Source organism: Pelophylax lessonae, assembly GCF_965119305.1.
Source record: "Pelophylax lessonae genome assembly, chromosome: 1".
In the NCBI taxonomy this organism is placed as follows: Eukaryota; Metazoa; Chordata; class Amphibia; order Anura; family Ranidae; genus Pelophylax; species Pelophylax lessonae.
Genome location: NC_138768.1, coordinates 759,827,940 through 759,846,197, shown reverse-complemented (window position 1 = coordinate 759,846,197; position 18,258 = coordinate 759,827,940). Strand labels below are relative to the sequence as shown.

At 42.7% G+C, this 18,258-nt stretch overlaps 1 protein-coding gene across 1 annotated transcript in view; it reads left to right on the top strand.

Moving 5' to 3' along the window:
* NWD2 (NACHT and WD repeat domain containing 2) overlaps positions 1 to 18,258 on the top strand; it is a 673,505-nt gene that overhangs the window by 362,302 nt on the left and 292,945 nt on the right. Inside the window, exon 4 of the mRNA XM_082251457.1 lies at positions 17,095 to 17,211. Within this exon, the coding sequence (XP_082107583.1) occupies positions 17,095 to 17,211 (117 nt within the window). The remainder of the gene's footprint in view (positions 1 to 17,094; positions 17,212 to 18,258) is intronic.

Here is an 18,258-nt window from a genome sequence, read left to right as displayed (position 1 = left end):
TACATACATACAGTGAGAAATACATACATACATACATACATACATACATACAGTGAGAAATACATACATACATACAGTGAGAAATACATACATACATACAGGGAGAAATACATACATACACACATTCATATATATAGTGAGAAATACATACATACAGTGGGAAATACATACATACATACAGTGAGAAATACATACATACATACATACATACATACATACATACATACATACAGGGAGAAATACATACATACATACATACATACATACATACATACAGTGAGAAATCTGTTTTATGTGTTATTATATACAGTATGTCTAAAATGTGGTCACTGGTCATTGACAAGCCCTGGCTAAAAATCAGATAATTCTGGCATCTGCCAAAAATTCTTATAGGTCACAGAATGCCTGTTGACCAATGGGCTGTTAATCAGTCAAAAAGGTCTTGAGTCTCATTAATATGGATTTGCATGGAAAATTACATCCAGTGTGATTTTCTGGCTAATGAGCATGTAAGGGTTTTAGGTGAGGTTCCACTCATTTTTGTGTTTATTAAAAGTCAGAAGCTACAAAAAGTGGAGCTGGTACCTTTAAATAAACACACACTCACCTGTCCCACGATCCAGCGATGCGGCCGCCCGAAGCCTCGATCCTCTCCCTCTCCTCTCGGCAGCGCTGGCATCTCTAGTGTGGGCACCCGGCTGTGACAGCTTGCGGCTTCACAGCCGGGTGTGCACTGCGCAAGCGTGAGTCGCGCTACACGTAGTGAATGGCCAGGCAATCTTCTGGGACCTCTGATGAGTCCCAGAAGATTGCAGGGAGGGAGGTGGAGAGGAGAACTTTCGCTCGAGCCGCCTAGACGGCCTGAACAGAATTGGGAGCGGGTACCTGTCAAATTTAGATACCTGCTCCCACCAAAAAAATGACATGCCAAATGTGGCATGTCAGGGGGTCAGCAGTATTTAAAGCGGAAGTTCCACTTTTGGGTGGAACTCCGCTTTAACCACTTGCCGACTGCCGCATGACTATTTACGTCGGCAGTCAGCCCCTCACAGGCAGAGTGACGTAGATCTACGTCGCTAGCCTGTGAGGGTCTAGGGAGCGAGCGCGTGCCCCCGGAGGAGCGCTCCCGCATGGTCACGGACCCCCCCGCGCGTGTTACCGGTGGACCCGATGTCCGCCGGTCACTCGGCGATAGTCGCTGCAGAGGGAGAAGGTCAGGCGGCTAGTGTAAACAAGCCGCCTGTCATTCTCCCCTGTGTAGAAACAGTGATCATACGGTTCTACTATGTAGGACCGTTGATCACTGTTTCTACAACTCAAGCCACAGCCAATCACAGTTATAATCACGCCCCTAGGGACACACACAGCCCCTCCCTCTCAAATAAAGTTAACCCCTTCACTACCAGTGTCATTTTGCTGTAACAGTGCATATGTATAGCACTGATTACTGTAGAAATATCACTGGTAACCCCAAAAGTGTCAAACATGTCAGTCAAGGGTCCGATCTGTCCACCGCAATGTCGCAGTACCGCAAAAAAAATCGCAGATCGCTGCCATTACGCGTTTAAAAAAAACAACAAAAATGACAAAAATCTTTCCCTTTGTTAGTAAATGCGATAACTTTTGCGCAAACCAATCAAAATACGCTTTTTGCGATTTTTTTTTACCAAACATATGTAGCATAAAACAAATTGGCCGAAAATGTTAAAAAATTTTGATTTTTACATTTTTTGGGGGGAATTTCATATAAAAAAATGTGAAAAATATTGCTATTTTTGCAAAATTGGCGCTCTTTTTTTGTTTATAGCGCATGATCAAAAAATCGCACAGGTGATCAAATACCACCAAAAAAAAGCTCTGTTTGTGGGAAAAAAAGGACGTCAAATTCGTTTAGGTACAGCGTCGCACGACCGCGCAATTGTCCGTTAAAGTCACGCAGTGCCGAATCGCAAAATAGGCCCTGGTCAAGAAGGGGGTAAAATCTTCCGGGGCTTAAGTGGTTAATATGGCGTGAAAACATTGTCCCTTTTTTTCCCAAACATGGCAGTTCACTTAGCTGTTTGTGTTTATTACACTGTTTCCTGCCCAGCATTGGGGAATGGAACTAAGAAACCTATACCAAGGGAATCCTTTTGGTGATCCCTTTGCAAGTGAAACTGTCACCTAAAAGACATAATCTACAAATCTAATTACATTATATCAGGAACCACAAGGTGTCAGCACATACTTTAATGTCCCTTCAGCTTGAGTCATAGCTGGCACATATTTTTTTTACATTTCACAATGCAATGCTTGTACCTCTCCATACTTCAACAAGGCATGCATAAGAGTTAGGGATCGTCAATAAGAAGAATCGTGGATTTGTTACAATTCTTCTGAATATTTCTATGATAATCTGTCTGATCTACAGAGAATCAAGCAAATCAAGGAAACCAGGCAGCCATGATTTAAGAATTATATAAATTTAAATAGGCTCGCCAAATTGGAATATGTATGTTCAAGCGAATCAAAACATTTGATGGATTGCCTGGTTTTCCAAACTGATTAGGGCCCCTTTCACAATTGTGCGACTTCTCCTGTGACTTGGGACTGCAAAGTTGCATGACAAGCCGTACTCCATGATTTCCAATGAGGACTGTTCATATCCATGCAACTTCAAGTCTCTGCACTACTTTGGTCCGCCTTTGATGCAATTTGAGGTTCGTAAACCTCAAGATCACACAGGCATTGCTTCAATTCCAGTCAAAATCGCAGAAAAATTGCACGACTTTTAGTATGCACAAGTGCGAAAGGGGCCTAAAATAGACATATAGTCAGCATTTCAATGCTGCAAAAATAATTTTTTACTAAAATCCTCCCTCACTCCCCCCCCCCCCCAAAAAAAAAATGGTTTGAGGAAGGGCAGGCAGTCTATGGCCATCAGATTCTGCATTAAGTTTTTGCTGCTAAATAAAAGAAATGCTTTACAGGACCTGAGCACAATGAATGTTAATGCCACCCTATTCTCAAAAAATGTTGATACGAATTCTTTCTATTACTGCGTTTAAAAAGTGAAAATGTACTGTGCCTTTAAATGTACTGCAACAGTAATGAATGAATAAATGACATACAGAAAAAATAACATTTCACCATACTTGCATCCCACACTCTATGCGTTCCCACATGTACCAGCAAGAAATGATATATCAAACCAGTGCCGCACAGTACTAAGGCCTCATGCACACAGAGCATTTTTGCAGCTGCTTTTAGGAGCGTCAGACATTTTTTTTGCAGCTTAAAAATGCCCCTCCATGTTATTCTATGGCCTCATGCACACACAGGCTTTTAGGAGCTCCAAGTGGCATAAGCTGCAAAAAAACCCAGGGCCAGTGGGATCTGATGACCAGCATCAGAGCTGTAAAAACGTCTGACGCTGCTAAAGGCTGCTTAACATTGTTTATACAGCATTAAGCCACGTTATACGGGTTTTTTTTATGTGAAAATTAATGGTTCCCTATGGGAGCCCTTTGATTTGAATGGAAGTGGCATCACAAGTTGGATCAAGATGATCCAACTTGTGGTGCGACTTGCACTCTGAGGATATTGAGGGGGAACTCCACGCCAAAATGAAAAAAAAAAAAAAAACGGCGTGTGGGTCCCCGCCAGGTTCCAAACCAGGCCCTTTGGGTCCGGTATGGATTTTGAGGGAGCCCCACGCCGAAAAAACGGCCTGGGGTCCCCCCCAAAATCTATACCAGACCCTTATCCAGGCATGCAGTCCGGCAGGTCAGGAAAGTGGAGGGGACGAGCGAGCGGCCCCACTGCCCGCCTGGACCATACTAGGCAACACGCCCTAAACATGGGGAGGAGGGTGCTTTGGGGCAAGGGGGGCTCTGCACCACCCCACCCCAAAGCAACTTGTCCCCATGTTGATGAATACAAGGGCCTCTTCCTGACAACCCTGTGCGGTGGTTGTGGGGGTCTGCGGGCAGGGGGGCTTATCAAAATCTGGAAGCCCCCTTTTACAAGGGGGCCCCCAGATCCCCTCCCTATATGAATGAGTATGGGGTAAATTGAACCCCTTCCCATTCACCCCAAAAAAAGGCAGTGGATGTAATTAATGACAAGAGACAGTTTTCAGAAGTCCTTTATTAAAAATCTTCCTCCGGACTTCTCCCCTCCAGTCTTCTCCCTTCCGCTCTACTTCCCGATCTTCTTCCTCTGGTCTTCTCCCTCCGATCTTCTTCCTCTGATCTTCTCCCTCTGGTCCTCCTCTGATGATGTCTCCCACAATTATGCCGGCTCCGGTCTTTTCAGCTTCTTATATAGCCATGGAGGGCAATGCGAGACGACATAAGGGGGCGGAGTCTCCAGGTGACATCACCGGGAGACCACGCCCCCATGGCTATATTAGAAGCTGTGGCCTGGTATGGTCCAGAATGGGGTGGGGCTGCTAACTCATCCCCTCCCCTTTCCTGACCTGCCAGGCTGCATGCTCGGATAAGGGTCTGGCATAGATTTGGGGGGGACGGCATGGGGCTCCCTCAAAATCCATACCGGACCCAAAGGGCCTGGTTTGGAACCTGGAGGGGACCCCCACGCTATTTTTTTTCCATTTTGGCGTTGAGTTTCCCCTCAAGATCCACAGAGCGCAAGTTGCACCACAAGTCGGATCAGGTGATGTGACTTACATTCAAATCAATGAGATGAAAGCCGTATCAAAGACGGCTCATAGGCAACCATTGATTTTAAATGGAGGCAGAAAAATGCTGCTATGCAATAACGCCAATGGAAAAAGCTACTAAAAGCAAGTTTTTACAGCTGCTTTTTCCTGGCGTTAGAAATGGCTCTGCAGCTCTTTTTTTCTGACGCCCTGTGTGCATGGGGCCTAACACATAAATGTCATACTATAAAATTATAAGTTGTGATAAATCAATCTCTGCTAAAAATTTGAAAAAATAACTGAAAAAAATTGTCCACTGTGTCTAAATTCTTTATATACCTTCATCCAATATAAACGTAAAACTTTGTGGCATACAGTGGTCCCACAAATGTCACCAGTTCTTATAGATGTATCTCTTTACCTGTGAAGGGATATTCACCTTAAGTGCATTCCCCTTCACCAACACTCCAAAACACTCCCCTTATGTATTGACTCAATATATACAGTATCAGGTCTTATGCGCTTTCCATTTAAGGCCCCTTTCACACTTGTTCGACTTGTCCTGCGACTTGGGACTGCAAAGTCGCATGACAAGTCTTTCTCCATGATTTCCAATGAGTACCATTCATAACTGTGCGACTTCAACTCGCAGCGACTTCAAAGTAGTCCCTGCACTACTTTGGTCCGAACAAAGTCCGACAGTCAAAATTGCGGTAAAAAAAATTGCGCCAAAATCGTGCAACTTTTAGGTCGCATAAGTGTGAAAAGGGGCTAAAAGGTCTCCCCCTTTTGACTGCTTTTCTCTTTCTCCAATGCTCAGATACACAGTTAATCCATCTCCACCCTCCGCAATCCTTAGGTTGTTCATGTAAAGCTCAAAAAAGGAATAGATATCTAGTGCTCCCCATACATACCATTACTAATATTTCTTTATTTAAATTAACCAAAATACTATAAACTCAACTTAAAATGTACACGTGTCCTGGTGCACAACAGTTTACATGCATTTCAATAGGAAAAACCTTCTCAAGATGGTGGATTATATACTTCCGGTTAGTGGCGTGAGGCCATAGGCTCCTACCAGGGTGTATTAGCAGCCGTTGCAATCAAGTGACTGCTGTGCGCTCTTAAAGCGATTGTAAAGTCTTGTTTTTTTTCCTATAAAAATAGTTATGTTATACTTACCTGCTCTGTTGCAGTGGATCTGCATTTAGAGACCGAATCCTCCTCTTTTCTGGTCCTTCTTCTGTGCGCCTGGCCTCTCCCTCCTGTTCAGTGCCCCTACAGAAAGCAGCTTGCTATGGGGGCACCTGAGCCAAGTCACAGCTCCCTGTGTCCATTCGTGTGTCAACACTAGTGGACATCGCTGGACAGAGAGGGACCTCAGGTAAGTATTAGGGGGGGCAAGGGGGGCTGCTGCACAGAAGGCTTTTTGTCCTGATGCATAGAATGCATTAAGATAAAAAAAACCTTCTGACTTTACAACTCATTTAAGGAACAGAAGGAAAAGGGTACATTAGCATGCCGTACACACTGCTCTGTGCCTAGGAAGTATAAGAACATACTGTCCTGGTACTGGACAATTTCTACCAAAACATACCTTAAGGCTGGCCATACATCTGACAATTTTCTTACAATTTTCTTTAAATTTACCTTCAACTATTTAGTACAAAGGCCTTCCTAATTGGATACAATTGAAAGTGGTGTTTAGTTTTGACCTCATATTATATGGTTTTTGGTAAATCTAACAGAAAATTGTACGAGAAAATTGAACATGTATGGCCAGCCTAAGTCTATATTTTGACTTTTAGGGACTAGTTGCCAGCTCCCATTGATTCCAATTTGGATTTGGGTTCAGCATCAGAACTTCTTTGAATTCTGCTGAACCCTGCTGAAACTAAACCCAAGGCAGTGCAGCTCATCCCTATTATGTAACACTACATACAGCTTAATGGCATCTCCCTAAAATGTAATGTAAAAGATTAGGGTTTTAACTATACACCCTTGAAGTTGAATTGAAGGCGGACCCTTTGCCAGCTATACTGTATTTTTTAAATGCTTTTTTTTTTTTTTGCTTTCATACATGTCCCAATGGCAGTGCCCAGCTCCCCATGGTCGGAATGTAGTATCAAGACTCGCCTCCCATAGACTTAACCACTTGCCTACTGGGCACTTACACCCCCTTCCTATCCAGGCCAATTTTCAGCTTTCAGCGCTGTCATGCTTTGAATGAAAATTGCTACGTGCTACACTGTACCCATATGAAATTTTTATAATTTTTTTCACACAAATAGAGCTTTCTTTTGGTGGTATTTAATCACCTCTGGCTTTTTTATTTCTTACAAAAAAAAAGAAAAAAGACAGAAAATTTTTTTAAAAAAAAGTTTTTCTTATTTTCTGTGAGTAAATTTTGAAAATAAATACATTTTTCTCCTTCACTGATGTGCGCTGATGAGGCGGCACTGATGGGCCCTGATTACATTCCTGTGTGTTCCCTTACCGGTGTTCGGGCTCTCCTCTTCCTCACACTGCAGTCTCTGTGTGAGGAAGGAGAGCTGGCGATGAGAGATGATCTCATATGTTTACATATGAGATAATCTCTCATTGCACGGCCCGATCACGTGGTAAATGGCCGCAGTGATTGGCCATTTACCACGATCTGTGATTGGCTGTGTCCAAGGGACACGGCCAACACAGATTTTCCCCGATGCATGCTCGCGGGAGCGCGCGGGGAGCCTGTTTCTGGGAGGCCGTTTAAAGAAATCCGGGCAACCAGCCTGCACGGCCGCCAAAGGCCCGATCAAAGCTGCATTCGGCTCTGATCAGGTCTCCTTTCAAAAACCTGGAAGTGATATCATGAGTGACATCAATTCCGGGTACTGGCGCCGGATTCGAAAAAATGACAGCATTCAAAACAGCCAAACTTAGTGTTTTGAATGCTTTTAAGTGCAGAGGAGGGGTTTAGGGTCTTTTAGACCCCCACCCCCCCACCCCCAGATCCCTCCACGAGAGTAACTATCAAGAAAAAACAATTAAAAATTTTTTTAAAAATGTACAAAAATATCGGCGCATATCGGCCGATACTGATATGCATTGGCCAAAATATCGGTATTGGCAACGAAAAACCGATATCGGTCGATCACTAACACACACACACAGATGTAATCCAGGCAGATTTACTCATCCCTAATTGATTTAGCAAACCAAGGCCGGCCATACACAGTTCGAATCATGGCCGGTTCAGCAGGAATTGTCCAAGATTCATAGTTAGTGAGGTTGAAAAAAGACATCAGTCCATCCAGTTCAACCTATGATGTGTGTGTGTGTTTTTTGTTTACCGTACATTGTATACCCCTGTATGTTGTGGTCTTTAATAACCACTTAAGCCCCGGAGGATTTGGCTGCTAAAAGACCAGGGGGTATTTTGCGATTCGGCACTGCGTGACTTTAACGGACAATTGATCGGTCGTGCGACGCTGTACCTAAACGAATTTGGCGTCCTTTTTTTCCCACAAACAGAGCTTTCTTTTGGTGGTATTTGATCACCTGTGCAATTTTTTGATCACGCGCTATAAACAAAAAAAAAGCGTAAATTTTGCAAAAATAGCAATAAAAATTTTTTATATGAAATTCCCCCCCAAAAAAATGTAAAAATCAAAATGTTTTAACATTTTCAGCCAATTTGTTTTATGCTACCTATGTTTGGTAAAAAAATGGCGGTGATCTGCAATTATTTTTGCGTTACTGCGACATTGCGGCGGACAGATCGGACCCTTGACTGACATTTTTGCCACTTTGGGGTTACCAGTGACATTTCTACAGTAATCAGTGCTATACATATGCACTGTTACTGTAAAAATACACTGGCAGTGAAGGGGTTAACTTTTTTGAAAGGGAGGGGCTATGTGTGTCCCTAGGGGCGTGCTTTCTACTGTGATTGGCTGTGGCTTCAGATGTATGAAGAGTGATCAACGGTTCTACATAGTAGAACCGTATGATCATCCTTCATACACAGGGGAGAATGACAGGCAGCTTGTTTACACAAGCCGCCTGACTTTCTCCCTCTCCCCCGCCGATCGCAGAGTGACCGGCGGACATCGGGTCCGCCGGTCACACGCGTGGGGGGGTCCGTGACCACGCGCGAGCAGGAGCGCTCCTCCGGCGGCGTGCGCTCGCTCCCTAGACCCTCACAAGCTAGTGACGTAGCCCTACGTCACTTTGCCTGTGAGGGGCTGACCGCCGACGTAGATAGTCGTGCGGCGGTCGGCAAGTGGTTAAGGTGCCCATCTAATAGTTTTTTGAGACTATCAATGCACCCTGCTGATACGACTGCTTGCGGAAGAGAATTCCACACCCTTACTGCTCTTACAGTGAAGAACCCCCTGCGTATTTTAACCACTTGCCTACCGGGCACTTTCACCCCCTTCCTATCCAGGCCAATTTTCAGCTTTCAGTGCTCTCACGCTTTGAAGGACAATTGCGCGGTCATGCTACACTGTACCCATATGAAATTTTTATCAATTTTTTTCACACAAATAGAGCTTTCTTTTGGTGGTATTTAATCATCTCTGGGTTTTTTACTTCTTACAAAAAAAAAAGAAAAAAGACAGAAAATTTTGAAAAAAAAAAAAGTTTTTCTTATTTTCTGCGAGTAAATTTTGAAAATAAATACATTTTTCTCCTTCACTGATGTGCACTGATGAGGCAGGACTGATGGGCACTGATAGGCTGCACTGATGGGCACTGATGAGGTGGCACTTATGGGCACTGATGAGGTGGCACTGATGAGGAGGTACTAATATGCCGCACTGATAGGCGGCACTGATGAGCACTGATAGGCGGCACTGATGAGCACTGATAGGCGGCACAGCTGGGCACTGAGAGGTGGCACTGCTGGACACTGAGAGGTGGCACTGCTGGGCACTGAGAGGTGGCACTGATGGGCACTGAGAGGCGGCACTGCTGGACACTGATGGGTGGCACTGATGGACACTGACGGGTGGCACTGATGGGTGGCACTGATGGGCAGCACCATCAGTGCCCACACTCAGTGCCCATAGTGCTGCCAGTCAGTGCTCATCAGTGCCTAGATGAGCAGGCACTGATGGGCACTGACTGGCAGCACTATAGGCACTGATTGTGGGCACTGATGGGGGGCACTGATGGCGAGCACTGTGGGCACTGATGGTGGGCACTTATTGTATTTTATTTACCTTGTGTAATCAGGGCCCTGATTACATTCCTCTGTGTCCCCGAACGGCTGATCGGCTCTGCTCCTTCCTCACACGCAGTCTCTGTGTGAGGAAGGAAAGCTGGCGATGAGAGATGATCTCATATGTTTACATATGAGATCATCTCTCATTGCATGGGCCGATCATGTGGTAAATGGCCGCTGTGATTGGCCATTTACCACGTTCTGTGATTGGCTGTGTCCAAGGGACACGGCCGACACAGATTTTCCCCGATGCGCGCTCGCGGGAGCGCGCGGGGAGCCTGTCTCTGGGAGGTCGTATAAAGACGGCCTCCCGGAAATTAGAGTCCGCGCTGTAGCCGTACTTCGGCTATAGCGCGGATCGGAAGAAGTTAAGGTTAAACCGCCTTTCCTCTAGTTTTAGTGAGTGGCCACGTGTCTTATTGTATTCCCTTTCTCTGAATAGTTTGTTCCTTATGCTCGGGTCGCCAGTACAGTATTTGTACATTGATATCATATCCCCCCTCAATCGTCTCTTCTCCAGAGAGAATAGGTTCAGTGCTTGTAGTCTTTCCTCATAGCCGATGTCCTCCATTCCCCTAATTATTTTTGTTGCCCTTCTCTGGACTCTCTCCAGTTCCAGCACATTCTTCCTGAGGACCGGTGCCCAGAACTGGACCGAATACTCCAGATGTGGCCGGACCAGAGTCTTGTAGAGTGGGAGAATAATCTCTTTATTTCTGGAGTGAATCCCCTTTTTCGAGCCCTAATGCACAGGCTGACTGTACCAAGTTGATTGATCGATTAGTTACAACCAGCCTCTTGCGATTATTACTAGCAGCTGCTATAGCCACTAGCGATAATCACTGGCTTCTCCTGGCGGCCCCCAGCTGGGAGCAGACAATGGTCTGGTAGAAGGGATTCCCATATCAACACTGTCTGTGTTGATGGTGGAACCAAGAAAATGTCTTTTCTGAAGCCTGTGGTTGCAGTTAAGAAATTTGCTCCATGTATGGCCGGTCTAAATGGTTAGGGTTTGCATTGTTTTATCATGGTAAAAGAAAAAAGTCTGGTCATTTCTGAGGACTTTAAACTGTACAGATGAAAATGTATTGTTTGGTTTGTAAACCATTTATTTACCTGGGATATTTATATAGTGGCTTTGAAAGTTGTGCCATTTCCAGTCTGAAAGCAGATACAACCAATTAGCACTGACAGTGACAGTGGGGCAGCAGTAGAGACAAGCCCTATTCATTAGAGCAGACAGAGAGAGGGCATTAATTCAGGAAGCAGCTCCCAAGAGCAACATGTATTCATGTAACCTGTTTTTTGTGGATAGTAAATGTATTTTGGTTACTACAGTGAGGTCCTAAGAACATCCATCAATGACCATGTCCATTCCCTTCTAGAAATCCAGATTCCACCTGAAGAAAAAGACATGATGGGTTGTTATTCAAAATCTGCTTGAAAACACCTAACAAAAAAAAAAAAAAAGGTCACATTTGCAGACAATTGAAAATATACATAGAAGCCACACATTTCTATCAATTTACCTTTGTCATCTTGTATTATCCAAAAAAGAAATGCAGCTACTAAATTGACCAGATTAACCTATGGGCATTGCATGCCAAACACTGAAAAGCGAAGGTGTTAAAAGGATCAATCAATGTTTAACCAGCTAAAAGGGCACATGGTAAGTGCCATTCACTGCAAGTGCTGGGAAATGTGATTGTTTGCATACTTGTAGTTAAATGTGCCTCCCACACACCTTATGCTGTCTATAAATTGATCAGCTGTTTGCCGTTTGTTTTTCTTTGCAGAAATCCAGATTTCTGTAATTGCTCCTTATCTCTTATTACAGATGTTGTGGGCACTGTGTTATATGACTCTGTATGTTATTGTAGTGGTAGCTATTCTAATAGGAAAAGGAATATACAGTAAAACCTTGGATTGCGAGCATAATTCGTTCCGGAAACATGCTTGTAATCCAAAGCACTCTTATATCAAAGCAAATTTCCCCATAAGAAATCATGGAAACTCAGATGATTCGTTCCACAACCATTTATTCATAAGTCCTTCAGTTTATAGTCCATATAAAAAGATTATAGCATTGCGAGAGGTTATATAACCATAAAATGTCCATCCACAAATAGCCGCTTCCACAAGGGGATTAGAAGCAAAGTCCAGCAGGAGCTACAGAGTATGAAAGAGAAGAGAGGCGCCTCTAAATGTAGCAATATGGTTCCATTTAATGAAGGTACAACATTTAGCAACTCACATGGCTGATGAATAAAACAGGCACATCTAAGTATGCAGGCATCCGGGGTAAAGCTGTCCACATAGACCATCTTCTGCACCGACGGCTGCCAGTCTGTAATCCTGAACAGAAGACCATCCTGCAGTAAAGCGATCTGAAAGCGAGGGGCAGCATGGAAGGGATGATGTAGATGGTGGTGTGGAGGACGGTCTATGTGGACAGCTTTAGCCTGGATGCCTGCATCCTTAGATGTGCCTGTTCCAATCATCAACCATCTGAGTTGCTAAAGTTTGTACCTTCATTAAATTTAACCATATTGCTACATTTAGAGGTGCCTCTCTTCTCTTTTCTACTCAGCTGTGACTTGAGGCTACTTGTATATCAAGACATCGCTTGTAAACCAAGTCAAAATTTATTTGAAAATTTTGCTTGTCTTACAAAGCGCTCTTAAACCAAGTTACTCTCAAACCAAGGTTTTACTGTATAATATATACCATAAATAGAACGAATATACTATTGGTTGGGATTTTTTTAGGCGCATAGAAAAATGTAAATAAAGGCAGAAAATGACCAGCACTATGGAGTGTGCGGTGAAGCGTGAACGACTATCAGGTGTAAGCAGCCAACAACCAAAACCCCAAGGGGGTCAAGATATAAGTAAAGTGCAGAAAGGTAGCGCCGTTTTCAACCCCTTTCTGCACTTTACTTGCATAGAAAAATGTGCATAGAAACAACGATTAAAAATGCACAATATTAATTAGATCTTTGTTAAAAATGTTATGCACATCACATAAGAACAATCAGGTAGTTGATGAAACATCAATCTAACAAAATCACCATGCTCAATAACACATTGGCAATTATATATACTTCAGTCATATGAATGGGCCACAACGCATTTTAATCCTCCAAACAATCTTCATCAGGGGGACCGAGCACAGTGGTTATATCTGACTGGTATATATAGCAGTGCCAGTGGGGAATACACTGGAATGGTATAGCAATATTAATAATAATTTTCCCCATTGGCATTTTAATCATTTTTTCTATACACATTTATCTATGTGCCTAAAAAATCCAAACCAATATTATATTTGTTCTATTCACATTCAAGAGATGAAGCAATGCTTCATCAACCTGACCAAACTATTATTTTTGTATTTTTAACATAGATTACATTACTCGACTCGACTTCCTTCCTCCCCAGCAAAAAATAAATAAAAAATTGTCAGGGGGCAGTGGGCTGCGGTTCCGGGCCGCATGCGGCTCCCGGGCCGCAGGTTGGACATGCCTGCTTTACACCATACAGCACAGTACCTAAACAGTAGATGTTCCCAGTTGGCTATTGTAGGCATTAGAGAAAGCAATCCAAATTTGTAAGCATTCCAATTTACCCCCAGCTCACAAGCATACTAACGACCTACAAGTAAGAGTGACCAAAAGCAACACTCTTCACTGTTTAAAAACAGAAACAAATAGTCATCTGAGAGTTTCTATTATTGCGATGAATAGGTTTTACACATGAATATAGTACCCCAAACGTATCAGATTTCAGGTGAGCAAAGGAGATGTCTGCAACAGATTTTGGAGGATTCCTTTTGCACGCAGGTTCAAGGTTCATTTTAATTATACAGTGTAGCTGGCACGCATGGCCAGTTGCAGGAGACCTGGACATACAAAAGTGTCCAAGTCTCTAGAAAACTCAAGTTGAAGATCATGTTTTTTTTTTAGAATCTGCAGACTTGCAATTTGCCATTTACAGAAGGGGATGGTCTGTTTTGAACTGTCTGATTATACAATACCCAAGCTGCAAACAGTTATATAGTGTGAGGGCCTACCTAAACAACCCACCATGCATTTGTTAGTAAATATAAATATTATTAAAATAGATTACATTGTATACAGGGGATTTTTCAGCTGGAACTTGGAGGAAACTCAGTTCCACCACTCTCTGCTATCTGCTCATCATGATTACTTCTAAACACAGAAGTCCAGCTTCTATGTTTACAAGTGACAGCTTGTCTCCCAACAGCTCCCACAGATCTGATCTCCCACTGAGTGCAAGATGGGGACAAGGGAGATGCAGGTGCCTGGGGTGCAGTGCAGATGCTGACAACCCCAGTGGATGATCTCCCCGAAAGTGGGAGAGGCAGAGCCAACTACAGTATGCGGGGAGGTACTGGAGCCGGCTGGGTGCTTCTGCCTAATACAGCAACAAAAGTAAGACATGTGGAAAATGGTGGAGCTTTAAAGGACATGGGGAAAAGATGGGGGAATGCAGAGGTTAGAGCTAAACAGGAGTGAAAGTGGGATGTGGATAGGGAATGCAGAGGTAAGCAGCTGTGGAAGAAGACTGAACTCTGTACTATGTATGCAGTGCACCACTGAAATCTGCAATATGTGTGTAACGCACCCCCAAACTCTGCGCTTTATTTGTAAAACCCCTGAACTCTGCACTCTGTACATACTGCTCTCCTGGTATCTATTGCCTCTTTAAAGCCCTCCCACTGTTAGTAAAATTTGACCACGCCCACTATTTGATGCGGTTTGGAGTGTGTGTGTGAGTGTGTGTGTGTGTGTGTGGGGGGGGGGGGGGTTGGAGGTAGGTCATGGTTAGGTTCTTGTTCCTATTTTCTGAGAAAAAAAGACATGATTGTATATGATGTGTGTGGCCAATTTAAGGGCTTGTGTAAATGAGCCTATGCAGTATGCTTTTGGTCCTATTTAGCTTGCATTTGTGGTCAGGCTGAGATGCTTCTAAATCCACTTTCACTGATGTATTTGTGCTGCAAATTATATCCTTCGGAACTACATTTTACCCCCTACTAAATTGCCTCAAGCTTTTGTATTCCAATTGATGCTTATAGGGAAAACAGTTCTGACATGAACATGTGTACAAGCCCTAAGAGTTTTCCAGCCTGAGCTGCTCAAACTTAGTCAGTCACACCTTAATTACTAAAATAGTACGTGTATCAAACCTTATATTTTGCATAGCTCATTGAAACAACGCGTGAATGTGTTTTGTGGAAACAGGCTGAAATCCAACACTCTCAGGATTATTTTCTTTCTAGGATTATGTGTGAATGCATTTAGCCCACTAGATGGGGCGGATGAGCATATACATTCAATATAATAGTAAGCGTCATCTAGTTGCCATAATTCATTATTTTTCCCCATACACACATTCTTATTTTGCAGAGATCATTTGGCTTTTTTTTTTATTATTTATTCAAGAGCAAAGAGCAGTTCAGAATGTATACATGATGAACAAAGCAGTGCAAACATTTTGAACATCACTACAATAAGTATCTTTACAAAGTAAGTTCTGTATGACACAGTAGCATGTTAAGGGGTCAAGCAAGTACTTTGTAATAGAAGAAAAGAAAATAGTAGGGGGTAAGTGTAGACAGATAAATGAAAGAGAAAGATATGGGGAAGTGAAGGGGAAATCAAATAGGGCTAGTAGGTGAAGGAATACCGGGAGGGGGGGGGGGGGTTGTTCAGATACCCCCCTCTCAATGGCCAAATCACCTCCATGTTTGCCAGTACGTCTCATCTTGCTTCCTCAAGGCCATAAAGAGCTGTTTCATCTCTTGGATTTCGTGATCCTAGCCTGCCACTGTGAAATGGTGCAGGTGGGCTTTGTTTCCACATTGCTGGAACGCAGACTTTAGCAGTATTAAGAAGCTGTTTAGGTAGTGTTTTTTTAAATATTTGCACAGTTCAAACTTACTTGCAGTTTCGATGGAAAGACAGCTATGCAATTTTTTTATAAATACACCCTATAGTGCAAAACACTCTCTGCTTGTGACATTAACATATGCAAACTGGTTTCCCAAACATATGCACAACTGGTTCCCCAAACATATGCATTACTGGTTCCCCAAACATATGCACAACTGGTTCCCCAAACATATGCACGACTGGTTCACCAAAGATATGCACAACTGGTTCCCCAAACATATGCACGACTGGTTCCCCAAAGATATGCACAACTGGTTCCCCAACCATGTGTACAACTGGTTCCCCAAACATATGCACGACTGGTTCACCAAAGATATGCACAACTGGTTCCCCAAACATATGCACGACTGGTTCCCCAAACATATGCACAACTGGTTCCCCAAACATGTGTACAACTGGTTCCCCAAACATATGCACGACTGGTTCCCCAAAGATATGCACAACTGGTTCCCCAAACATATGCACGACTGGTTCCCCAAACATGTGTACAACTGGTTCCCCAAACATATGCATGAGCGGTTCCCCAAACATATGCACGACTGGTTCCTCAAACATATGCACGACTGGTTCCCCAAACATATCCATGACTTGTTCCCCAAACATATCCATGACCTTTTCCCCAAACATATGCACGACTGGTTCCCCATACATATTCACAACTGGTTCCCGAAACATATGTACAACTGGTTCCCCAAACATGTGTACAACTGGTTCCCCAAACATATGAACGACTGGTTCCCCAAACATATGCACAACTGTTTCCCCAAACATATGCATTACTGGTTCCCCAAACATACGTACAACTGGTTCCCTAATTTTGGCAGGTATGCTTTATAAATTAATTTTTTTATTGTTGATATGACCAATATTAGAATATTCCATCAACAAAATCACCATGTTTAAATCGTTACTATGAACATTTTTAATGTTTCCTCTTACTTTGTAATATGCTCTTTAAATTTAAATGTAATGCCCCAATGAACTTGTATATAAACTCTGGAATATGCATGCTAGAAAGAATCATACATTTATTTAGTCACATTTTTTTGTGTGGGAGCAACTTAGTCATGTATTCAGCTTCAGTATATAAATTATAGGATAAAGCACAGCATCAAACCATGTTTAGACAAAAATACATCAAATGCAGTGGAAATAGCACAAGTTCACAAACTTCAGCAGTGAGGCACAAATACATTGCTGTGATCCTTTTTCTTTAATGCCAGATAATGTGAAGCTCAAATAGTGTCCATTTATTTTCAGGCTATAGACTTGTACTGGGGAGTTCCAGAAGAAGAATGGGACAGCCCTGAACTGCAGAGAACTCGAATGAGATTGTTGGAGGAGTGCTTGAAAACATCTGCTGGACCATGCTTTGTTGTAAGTACACAATAAATAAAATAGTTGACATGGTTTTATGTTTTAACATCTCATGGTGAACAATATTTATTTTTATACATTTTCCAATTAATGTTCTTCATGAGAGAAGTGGACCAGTGAATGTCTACCTGAGATTTCTAGTTGACCCCAGAGCTTTTCCATAAAATTAAAAGAAACCTTTCAAAGTTTTACTTTGCAATAGACAAACTCATATGCCACTGTTTGTGAGAGATAATATACATACCAGAAAAATGGTTACACTTCAGGAAAGGGGACTCAAAGCCAAGCTGGTGCCCATTTTTGAAAACAGCATGAAGTCGACATGTTCTGCGAAGTGCGTTGTGCAGTACGTTTTTGAGGGTTGAAAATTATTTGTAATACAGATTACTCTTTTCAGTCTCTTGTAACGGATGACTCCAGAGGGTTACATATTTTACATTTCAACTACTGTAATAGGAGCTTTCATTATTTATAACTAAAAAAAAAAGCGATGAAATAATTTCAAAATAAAGCAATTCATTATTATTTTGATGTCATGAAAAGCTTTTCACATCTCACTTCATTGTACAGAAGATCTCACAGTTTGAAAGCATCTGCTTTTCTTTCAATCCAACTATGTAACTATTTAGCCTAAACAATTCATATGCAGCCAAATCCATTTTTAAAAAAATATTTACACGTAAAACCCAAGTCATTTTGGGCATGGCTTGAAAAATTCCAGCTACCAGCACCTCAATTTTCAGCACTGTCCATTGTAGACTCAACACTCCTAGCCATTGCTCTTCTTCTAAGCTAAATTACATTTATCAAAATTCCACTAACTTCCTCTGAGCCCAGAGCGTCCAGACTCTTCTCAGCACCATGGACTTACAGGAGAATGCAACAGAGAGCAGCGCCATGCAATGACTCTCTGCAGCACTTAGGTTGTGCTTATCAAAAGAGTAAGAGAGGCTGAAGAGGTCCTGTGACTTCATCAGACTAAAGATTGCTTGAACATTTCTCTTTTTTTTAAGTTCTGGTGGTATTCTAATAGGGGTGGTTGGCATC